The sequence below is a fragment of the Lipotes vexillifer genome, unplaced genomic scaffold, assembly GCF_000442215.2.
Source record: "Lipotes vexillifer unplaced genomic scaffold, Lipotes_vexillifer_v1.1 scaffold640, whole genome shotgun sequence".
Lineage (NCBI taxonomy): Eukaryota > Metazoa > Chordata > Mammalia > Artiodactyla > Lipotidae > Lipotes > Lipotes vexillifer.
Genome location: NW_006773138.1, coordinates 1474305 through 1486391, shown reverse-complemented (window position 1 = coordinate 1486391; position 12087 = coordinate 1474305). Strand labels below are relative to the sequence as shown.

The window sequence follows — 12087 nt, the reverse complement described above, 5'->3', positions numbered from 1 at the left end:
GACTTGACACCAAAATCAAAGGGAACAAAAGCAAAAATAAGTAAGTGGGACCACATGAAACTAAAACACAGCAAAGAAAACCATCAACAAAATGCAAAGGCAGAAAATATTTGCAAACCACATATCTGATATGGGGTTGATATCCAAAATATACAAGGAACTTATACAACTCTATAGTAAGAAAAACAACAAACAAACAAATAGCCCAATTAATAATTGGGCAAAGGACCTAAATAGACCTGTTTTCCAAAGAAGACATACAAATGGCCAAGAGGTACAAGAAAATGTTCTCAACATCATTAATCATCAGGGAAATGCACATCAAAACCATAATGAGATATCACTTCACACCTATTAAAATGTCTGTTACAAAAAGAAAAGAGATAACAAATGCTGGTGAGAATTTGGAGAAAAAGAAAACCCTGTACACTGTCGTTGGGAATGTAAACTGGTATAGTCACTATGGAAAACAGTATGGAGGTTCCTCCAGAAGTTAAGAATAGAACTTCCATATGACCCAGCAATCCCAATTCTGGTTGTATATACAAAGGAAATGAAATCATTGTCTGTTTTATTTTTGAAATTTAAAAAAACATTTATTTTATATTGGAGTATAGTTGATTTACAATGTTGTGTTTCAGGTGTACAGCAAAGTGGTTTTGTTATGCATATATCTATTCTTTTTTAGATTCTTTTCCCATATAGGTTATTACAGAGTATTGAGTAGAGTTCCCTGTGCTATACAGTAGGTCCTTGTTATCTTTTTTTTTATTGGAGTATAGTTGCTTTACAATGTTGTGTTAGTTTCTGCTGTACAACAAAGTGAATTAGTTATATATATACATATATCCACTGTTGTATAGATTTCCTTCTCATTTAGGTCACCACAGAGCATTGAGTAGAGCTCCCTGTGCTATACAGTAGGTTCTCATTAATTATCTATTTTATATATAACAGTGTATGTATGTCAATCCAGTCTCCCAGTTCATCCCACCCCCCCATCCCCCCTTGGTAACCATAAGTTTATTTTCTATTCTGTAACTCTGTTTCTGATTTGCCAATAAGTTCATCTGAACCGTTTTTCTAGATTCCACATATAAGCAATATTATACAATGTTTGGCTTTCTCTTTCTGACTTACTTCACTCTGTTTGACAATCTCTAGGTCCACCCATGTCACTGCAGATGGCATTATTCATTCCTTTTTATGGCTGAGTAATATTCCATTGTATATATGTACCACATCTTTATCCATTACTCTGTTGATGGACATTTAGTTTGCTTGAAATCATTATGTTGATGAGATATTTGTACTCCCATGTTCATTGCAGCATTATACATAATAGCCAAGGTATGGAAACAACCTAAGTGTCTATCAGTGGATGAATGGATCAAGAAAATATGGAATGAATATTATTCAGCCTTAACAAAGAAGGAAATCCTGTCATTTGTGACAACATGGATGAACAAGGAGAGCATTATGCTAAGCGAAATAAGCCAGACAAATACTACATGGTATCACTTATATGTGGAATCAAAAATAAAGTCAAATTTATTGAAACATTATCAAAAAGTGGTTTCTGGGGGTTGGAGAAAATAAGGAGGGGTTGGTAAAATGGTACAAATTTTCAGTTATAAGAATAATAAAGTCTGAGGATCTAGTTATAATGTGACTATAGTTGATAACACTGTATTGCATAACTGAAATTTACTGAGAGAGTAGAACTTAAATGTTCTCACAAGAAAATAAAAAGGGAAGGAAAGAAGGAAGGAAGGAAGAAGGGAAAAGGAAATATGTGAGGTGATAGATGCATTAATTAACTCAATGAGAGGAATTCTTTCACAATGTATATCAAGTCATCAATTGTACACTTTTAATATGTTACAATTTTATTTGTCAATTATACCTCAATAAAGCCGGAAATAAAAGAGTTTTCTTCCAGCTCCATGGAAGACAGTGGAGAATTGCTTTCAGGATTCTGAAAATTCTTTTTTTAAAAAAATATTTATTTATTTATTTTTGTTTGTTTAGGCTGCACCAGGTCTTAGTTGCGGCACATGGGATCTTTGTTGTGGCGTGTGGGATCTTCATTGCAGAATGTTTAGTTGCAGCATGTGGACTTCTTAGTTGCGGCATGCGAACTCTTAGTTGCGGCATGCATGTGGGATCTAGTTCCCCAACCAGGGATTGAACCCGGGCCCCCTGTACTTGGAGCATGGAGTCTTACCCACTGGACCACAAGGAAAGTCCCAGGATTCTGAAAATTCTTAATTGTTGACCTCAAATTCCGTTTCCAATCAATCGTGTGAGGGTAGAGTAAAAATATCTTCATATACGCAGGGACTCGAAAGATTGCCTCTCTTGCACTAGTTCTCAGGGAACCATAGGGTATTCTCTACAACAAAGAGAATATAGGAATAAAGAGCAAGGCATGGAGTCCAAGAAGTAGGGGATGTAACAGAAGAAAGAGAAAAGGAGCTTTATGGCCTGTGTCATATTTAGAGAGCGAACACTTCTTATGGAAGCAGGACAGGGCTTCAGTTGGGATATTTCTAAGGAGGGGAAAGGGTAGGTGGAAGCACATTTCTCCTGTGTTTGAGCAGAATGAGAAGAAATCTGTCCGTTCTCTTGGAGAGTTCAATAATGAAATAGTAATAGGCACGTAGAAAACTAAGTAAATGAAAGTTAAGACATTTATTAAAACAAGGAAAACTAGAAGTTGTAAAGAAAGTATAGTAAATTATACTTGGCTCTGATATGATAACCCTGAAGATTAACAACAAAAAATTGTAATATAAATTGAGAAGATGGGGGAAAGGGAAATCTGTTTCCAAGAATAATGGTATAAGAGTGGATCCTTCATTTTTCGTGCTAGAAAGTCCATAAATCATTTAGAAAAGTGAAAAGTGAAAAATCAGAAAATAGCAGTACACATGTGTTACTTAGAAATATGAAGGTAAATACCAGAAGAAACATCTTAAGGAGTTGAAAGTGATTCTAAGGAGGCAGGCAGCTACTGATTTTCATTATGTCTTGGTAGTCCTATTTGACTTTTAAAATAGGTATGTGTAGGGACTTCCTGGTGGTCCAGTGGGTAAGACTTGGGGCTCCCAATGCAGGGGGCCCGGGTTCTATCCCTGGTCGGTGAACTAGATCCCGTATGCATGCCACAACAAAGAAGTCTGCATGCTGCAGACTAAGACCTGGCGTAGCCAAAATAAATAAATTTATTTTTAAATAAAAATACAAAATAGGTACATGTGTTCTTTGATTAAAACATGATTAAAAAGAAAAAGAAGGAAGTTCTGAGAATGGACTTGTCTTGTAGCCAAAGAATACAGGCAAATTCCAACCCTTCCCCCACCCTTTTTCTTTTACTTCTAGATCTCCTGCCTTCCCAACAGGAACCCCAGGCCTCTGGCCTATGCAAAATATTTCTGACCTCTCCCAGTTTCTGGTTATAAGTATGTCCTAAATATTGCATGGAGGGAAATGGCATGCCTTTTTCTGTGTCAAAGACAGAAGAATAAATTCAAAGAAATGTTAATTTTTTGGTGGGGGGAAGGGGTAGAGGACTATATACTGAACAGAATTCATAAATTTAAGGGTGTGCAAAGAGGGGAGAAAAGCAACTGGTGGGGGGGGGGGCTGGGGAGGGGGTTGGGAAGGGGATCCATAAGTGGCAAATGAGAATTGTGTAGAATACCAAGAAGTCGAGCTTCAAAAAGGAGCAGTGCTCACAAGCTGCAGAGAAGCTGTGTGGATTGGGAAGTTGTTAGTTGGATTTTGGCAGTTAGGAAGTTGTTCTTGACCTTTGAGAGAGACAATACTATAGATCAGTGGTTCTCCACTGGAGGGCAGTTCTCCCCTACTCCCACCCCATGAGACATTTGGTAATGTCTGGAGATACTTTGGATTGTCACACCTGGAGGAGTGTTACTGGCTTCTGATGAGTAGGGTCCAGGGATCCAAAATGCACAGGGTAGCTCCCAGTGACAGTGAATTATCTAACCCAGCATGTCAGTAGTGCTAAGGTTGAGAAACTCTGCTATAAATTAAGGAAAGGTGAAGAAAGGAACATTTATTGAGCATCTATTTGTTGAGCATTTCTTTGTTCCAAGAATTATAGGAACATGATCTAATTTGAAGGTAGTGATCACATGTTATTGGGAAACCACAGAAGGGAAAAAAAGTATAGTAGCTAGCTTGAAAGGGAAGCAAAGTTGAAAGAATAATTGAAATGCTTAGCACAGTGTTTGGCACATATTAAGTACTTAATAAATATTGTTTTTATTATTAATAACATGTTCATTAAGAATCAGTAAGTTCATTTACAGATGTTCATTAAGTGCTAGTTACTATAGGAGAAACAAAAATGAATGAAATATACACATATTTGTATGCTTATGTTTCTTATTAGTTTACAAACTCTTTATAAGTAGAATATCTGTTTTACTTATTTCTCTATCCCACATAGAACTAATCTTGCCATAATTAACCTAAATACACATATTTTTGCTTAATAGAAGAAGGCATATTTATGAATTAGCCATTCTTCACAAAAACAGTATATAACATTTAACTCATTGAATTATAGTTAATTCTTTGCCTTTTTTCCTCCCTACTAGACCATAAGCAGCACAAGAGTAGAACAAGTTAGGTTAGCCATCTCTGTAGCATTCAGGACCTGACACCATGCCTGGCACATAATAGTTACCCAGTAAAATGTTTGTTAAATAAATGAATGAGATCACAATCACTGTCAGTAGTGTATTTTTTGAATGCTAGCTGTTGACACCCCAGAGGAGGGTGAATATACTGTGAAACTATTTATAAGATAATCTTCTGTTTAATGTAAGTCTTCTGTTTAACATATTTTCTTCCACGTTTAGAACTTCAAAGTGTTTAATAAAAAAAGAATAGCTCAACTGAAACTTCTCTTAAAGTCCTGCTTTGTTTTTCTTATCTCTGCAGTGCCGAATTATCCCAGGGTCGTTACTGGGACGGGCTAGGCTCTCCTCCAGATTCCCCATCTCCTGGGAGTGATGTGTATTGCAGCAGTGAGCCCAGTGACCCTCAGTATGACCAGAGTCTCCTGGAGAACTTGTTTTACACAGCACCTGTAAGTCACTGAATCTGAAACTTTAGGAATTGGAGAACAAGAGTATTAATAATATTAGTGGGTGTAGGCATGTTACCACTTGCCAGACAGAAAGCTATCCATTTTACATACCTTATTTAATTATAATCACAATCTGAAGAGGAGAGTATTATCCTCATTTTACAGATGAGGAGATAAGCCTACTAAGATTAATTATTTTGTCCAAGGACACATCATAGCAAGTAAGTGTTAGAGCCAGGATTCAAATTCAAGTTTACCTGAGTCCAAAGCCTATAATCTTAATATATTATGTGGCTTCCTAAGAGCTCTTTCAAGGAAGAGCTAATGTAGGTATACCCTCAGAACCACCCTCGACTGGTATCTTTTCAGATACAGGTGTTCCAGAAACACCTCTACTCATGGTGGACAAATAACTCTACTGACCCTTAAGACAGAACATTCTCTTTTCAGGCAGTTTTAGCATTTTCAAAGTTCTTTCTTATGTCAAGCCATATGTTCTATTCATTGGTTTAGCATCTTCTGACTATACTGCTGAACTGAATGAATAAGCATTTTCAGAACTCTAATGGAAAACTGATGAATTCATAAAAGTGCTAACAAAAGATCAAGATGAAAAAAAAATTAATTACATGGGACTGAGTGAACTGATGAGGATGATTATAATTTTTGTGACTTTCTGTTTGAATAAAAAAAATTAAAAATAAAATTTAAAAATAAATCCAAAAAAAAAAAGAATGAAACTGGACACTGTTTTACACTGTACACAGAAATCAACTCAAAATGGATTGAAGACTTGAGCATGGACCTGAAACCATAAAACTCCTGAAAGAAAACATAGTGGGGTAAGCTCCTTGACATTGGTCTTGTCAATAATTTTTTGGACTTGACACCAAAATCAAAGGGAACAAAAGCAAAAATAAGTAAGTGGGACCACATGAAACTAAAACACAGCAAAGAAAACCATCAACAAAATGCAAAGGCAGAAAATATTTGCAAACCACATATCTGATATGGGGTTGATATCCAAAATATACAAGGAACTTATACAACTCTATAGTAAGAAAAACAACAAACAAACAAATAGCCCAATTAATAATTGGGCAAAGGACCTAAATAGACCTGTTTTCCAAAGAAGACATACAAATGGCCAAGAGGTACAAGAAAATGTTCTCAACATCATTAATCATCAGGGAAATGCACATCAAAACCATAATGAGATATCACTTCACACCTATTAAAATGTCTGTTACAAAAAGAAAAGAGATAACAAATGCTGGTGAGAATTTGGAGAAAAAGAAAACCCTGTACACTGTCGTTGGGAATGTAAACTGGTATAGTCACTATGGAAAACAGTATGGAGGTTCCTCCAGAAGTTAAGAATAGAACTTCCATATGACCCAGCAATCCCAATTCTGGTTGTATATACAAAGGAAATGAAATCATTGTCTGTTTTATTTTTGAAATTTAAAAAAACATTTATTTTATATTGGAGTATAGTTGATTTACAATGTTGTGTTTCAGGTGTACAGCAAAGTGGTTTTGTTATGCATATATCTATTCTTTTTTAGATTCTTTTCCCATATAGGTTATTACAGAGTATTGAGTAGAGTTCCCTGTGCTATACAGTAGGTCCTTGTTATCTTTTTTTTTATTGGAGTATAGTTGCTTTACAATGTTGTGTTAGTTTCTGCTGTACAACAAAGTGAATTAGTTATATATATACATATATCCACTGTTGTATAGATTTCCTTCTCATTTAGGTCACCACAGAGCATTGAGTAGAGCTCCCTGTGCTATACAGTAGGTTCTCATTAATTATCTATTTTATATATAACAGTGTATGTATGTCAATCCAGTCTCCCAGTTCATCCCACCCCCCCATCCCCCCTTGGTAACCATAAGTTTATTTTCTATTCTGTAACTCTGTTTCTGATTTGCCAATAAGTTCATCTGAACCGTTTTTCTAGATTCCACATATAAGCAATATTATACAATGTTTGGCTTTCTCTTTCTGACTTACTTCACTCTGTTTGACAATCTCTAGGTCCACCCATGTCACTGCAGATGGCATTATTCATTCCTTTTTATGGCTGAGTAATATTCCATTGTATATATGTACCACATCTTTATCCATTACTCTGTTGATGGACATTTAGTTTGCTTGAAATCATTATGTTGATGAGATATTTGTACTCCCATGTTCATTGCAGCATTATACATAATAGCCAAGGTATGGAAACAACCTAAGTGTCTATCAGTGGATGAATGGATCAAGAAAATATGGAATGAATATTATTCAGCCTTAACAAAGAAGGAAATCCTGTCATTTGTGACAACATGGATGAACAAGGAGAGCATTATGCTAAGCGAAATAAGCCAGACAAATACTACATGGTATCACTTATATGTGGAATCAAAAATAAAGTCAAATTTATTGAAACATTATCAAAAAGTGGTTTCTGGGGGTTGGAGAAAATAAGGAGGGGTTGGTAAAATGGTACAAATTTTCAGTTATAAGAATAATAAAGTCTGAGGATCTAGTTATAATGTGACTATAGTTGATAACACTGTATTGCATAACTGAAATTTACTGAGAGAGTAGAACTTAAATGTTCTCACAAGAAAATAAAAAGGGAAGGAAAGAAGGAAGGAAGGAAGAAGGGAAAAGGAAATATGTGAGGTGATAGATGCATTAATTAACTCAATGAGAGGAATTCTTTCACAATGTATATCAAGTCATCAATTGTACACTTTTAATATGTTACAATTTTATTTGTCAATTATACCTCAATAAAGCCGGAAATAAAAGAGTTTTCTTCCAGCTCCATGGAAGACAGTGGAGAATTGCTTTCAGGATTCTGAAAATTCTTTTTTTAAAAAAATATTTATTTATTTATTTTTGTTTGTTTAGGCTGCACCAGGTCTTAGTTGCGGCACATGGGATCTTTGTTGTGGCGTGTGGGATCTTCATTGCAGAATGTTTAGTTGCAGCATGTGGACTTCTTAGTTGCGGCATGCGAACTCTTAGTTGCGGCATGCATGTGGGATCTAGTTCCCCAACCAGGGATTGAACCCGGGCCCCCTGTACTTGGAGCATGGAGTCTTACCCACTGGACCACAAGGAAAGTCCCAGGATTCTGAAAATTCTTAATTGTTGACCTCAAATTCCGTTTCCAATCAATCGTGTGAGGGTAGAGTAAAAATATCTTCATATACGCAGGGACTCGAAAGATTGCCTCTCTTGCACTAGTTCTCAGGGAACCATAGGGTATTCTCTACAACAAAGAGAATATAGGAATAAAGAGCAAGGCATGGAGTCCAAGAAGTAGGGGATGTAACAGAAGAAAGAGAAAAGGAGCTTTATGGCCTGTGTCATATTTAGAGAGCGAACACTTCTTATGGAAGCAGGACAGGGCTTCAGTTGGGATATTTCTAAGGAGGGGAAAGGGTAGGTGGAAGCACATTTCTCCTGTGTTTGAGCAGAATGAGAAGAAATCTGTCCGTTCTCTTGGAGAGTTCAATAATGAAATAGTAATAGGCACGTAGAAAACTAAGTAAATGAAAGTTAAGACATTTATTAAAACAAGGAAAACTAGAAGTTGTAAAGAAAGTATAGTAAATTATACTTGGCTCTGATATGATAACCCTGAAGATTAACAACAAAAAATTGTAATATAAATTGAGAAGATGGGGGAAAGGGAAATCTGTTTCCAAGAATAATGGTATAAGAGTGGATCCTTCATTTTTCGTGCTAGAAAGTCCATAAATCATTTAGAAAAGTGAAAAGTGAAAAATCAGAAAATAGCAGTACACATGTGTTACTTAGAAATATGAAGGTAAATACCAGAAGAAACATCTTAAGGAGTTGAAAGTGATTCTAAGGAGGCAGGCAGCTACTGATTTTCATTATGTCTTGGTAGTCCTATTTGACTTTTAAAATAGGTATGTGTAGGGACTTCCTGGTGGTCCAGTGGGTAAGACTTGGGGCTCCCAATGCAGGGGGCCCGGGTTCTATCCCTGGTCGGTGAACTAGATCCCGTATGCATGCCACAACAAAGAAGTCTGCATGCTGCAGACTAAGACCTGGCGTAGCCAAAATAAATAAATTTATTTTTAAATAAAAATACAAAATAGGTACATGTGTTCTTTGATTAAAACATGATTAAAAAGAAAAAGAAGGAAGTTCTGAGAATGGACTTGTCTTGTAGCCAAAGAATACAGGCAAATTCCAACCCTTCCCCCACCCTTTTTCTTTTACTTCTAGATCTCCTGCCTTCCCAACAGGAACCCCAGGCCTCTGGCCTATGCAAAATATTTCTGACCTCTCCCAGTTTCTGGTTATAAGTATGTCCTAAATATTGCATGGAGGGAAATGGCATGCCTTTTTCTGTGTCAAAGACAGAAGAATAAATTCAAAGAAATGTTAATTTTTTGGTGGGGGGAAGGGGTAGAGGACTATATACTGAACAGAATTCATAAATTTAAGGGTGTGCAAAGAGGGGAGAAAAGCAACTGGTGGGGGGGGGTGCTGGGGAGGGGGTTGGGAAGGGGATCCATAAGTGGCAAATGAGAATTGTGTAGAATACCAAGAAGTCGAGCTTCAAAAAGGAGCAGTGCTCACAAGCTGCAGAGAAGCTGTGTGGATTGGGAAGTTGTTAGTTGGATTTTGGCAGTTAGGAAGTTGTTCTTGACCTTTGAGAGAGACAATACTATAGATCAGTGGTTCTCCACTGGAGGGCAGTTCTCCCCTACTCCCACCCCATGAGACATTTGGTAATGTCTGGAGATACTTTGGATTGTCACACCTGGAGGAGTGTTACTGGCTTCTGATGAGTAGGGTCCAGGGATCCAAAATGCACAGGGTAGCTCCCAGTGACAGTGAATTATCTAACCCAGCATGTCAGTAGTGCTAAGGTTGAGAAACTCTGCTATAAATTAAGGAAAGGTGAAGAAAGGAACATTTATTGAGCATCTATTTGTTGAGCATTTCTTTGTTCCAAGAATTATAGGAACATGATCTAATTTGAAGGTAGTGATCACATGTTATTGGGAAACCACAGAAGGGAAAAAAAGTATAGTAGCTAGCTTGAAAGGGAAGCAAAGTTGAAAGAATAATTGAAATGCTTAGCACAGTGTTTGGCACATATTAAGTACTTAATAAATATTGTTTTTATTATTAATAACATGTTCATTAAGAATCAGTAAGTTCATTTACAGATGTTCATTAAGTGCTAGTTACTATAGGAGAAACAAAAATGAATGAAATATACACATATTTGTATGCTTATGTTTCTTATTAGTTTACAAACTCTTTATAAGTAGAATATCTGTTTTACTTATTTCTCTATCCCACATAGAACTAATCTTGCCATAATTAACCTAAATACACATATTTTTGCTTAATAGAAGAAGGCATATTTATGAATTAGCCATTCTTCACAAAAACAGTATATAACATTTAACTCATTGAATTATAGTTAATTCTTTGCCTTTTTTCCTCCCTACTAGACCATAAGCAGCACAAGAGTAGAACAAGTTAGGTTAGCCATCTCTGTAGCATTCAGGACCTGACACCATGCCTGGCACATAATAGTTACCCAGTAAAATGTTTGTTAAATAAATGAATGAGATCACAATCACTGTCAGTAGTGTATTTTTTGAATGCTAGCTGTTGACACCCCAGAGGAGGGTGAATATACTGTGAAACTATTTATAAGATAATCTTCTGTTTAATGTAAGTCTTCTGTTTAACATATTTTCTTCCACGTTTAGAACTTCAAAGTGTTTAATAAAAAAAGAATAGCTCAACTGAAACTTCTCTTAAAGTCCTGCTTTGTTTTTCTTATCTCTGCAGTGCCGAATTATCCCAGGGTCGTTACTGGGACGGGCTAGGCTCTCCTCCAGATTCCCCATCTCCTGGGAGTGATGTGTATTGCAGCAGTGAGCCCAGTGACCCTCAGTATGACCAGAGTCTCCTGGAGAACTTGTTTTACACAGCACCTGTAAGTCACTGAATCTGAAACTTTAGGAATTGGAGAACAAGAGTATTAATAATATTAGTGGGTGTAGGCATGTTACCACTTGCCAGACAGAAAGCTATCCATTTTACATACCTTATTTAATTATAATCACAATCTGAAGAGGAGAGTATTATCCTCATTTTACAGATGAGGAGATAAGCCTACTAAGATTAATTATTTTGTCCAAGGACACATCATAGCAAGTAAGTGTTAGAGCCAGGATTCAAATTCAAGTTTACCTGAGTCCAAAGCCTATAATCTTAATATATTATGTGGCTTCCTAAGAGCTCTTTCAAGGAAGAGCTAATGTAGGTATACCCTCAGAACCACCCTCGACTGGTATCTTTTCAGATACAGGTGTTCCAGAAACACCTCTACTCATGGTGGACAAATAACTCTACTGACCCTTAAGACAGAACATTCTCTTTTCAGGCAGTTTTAGCATTTTCAAAGTTCTTTCTTATGTCAAGCCATATGTTCTATTCATTGGTTTAGCATCTTCTAGAGTGTATACAAAATGAGTTCATTCACTGTTCCACAAATCATCATATTTGTGCAGATTGCGGTCATATTCCCTGTTTTTTTTTTCTCCAGGTCAGCAAAGATACCTGAAATACAATGTAGTTTATACCAGCTCAGTGGAAAAGCAATGAGGGTGACCAGGGTGCAGAAGAAGCAGGGAGGACTTTTACATGAGATTGTCAGGAAGGAGCATCATGAGGGATAAGGGATTTTAACTGAGACTTGAAAAGTAGAGTTCAGAGAGAGAAACGGTATGAAATAGGAATAGAAAGAATGACCTGTTTAGAGAAGCAGTTTGTGTACTACAAGGCATCTAATTTGACTGGGTAAGAATTCGTGTGGAAGAGACATTGATGAGGCAGGCTAGCGCGTTACAAGCAGTCTGTAAGAGCGTTTGAATGTGGAGTGAGGAGGAAATGACAT

At 36.6% G+C, this 12087-nt stretch overlaps 1 protein-coding gene across 1 annotated transcript in view; it reads left to right on the top strand.

Moving 5' to 3' along the window:
* The window catches only part of C2CD3 (C2 domain containing 3 centriole elongation regulator), a 135478-nt gene that overhangs the window by 38955 nt on the left and 84436 nt on the right, over nt 1-12087 (top strand). The window contains exon 8 of the mRNA XM_007448088.1: nt 4975-5122. Within this exon, the coding sequence (XP_007448150.1) occupies nt 4975-5122 (148 nt within the window). The remainder of the gene's footprint in view (nt 1-4974; nt 5123-12087) is intronic.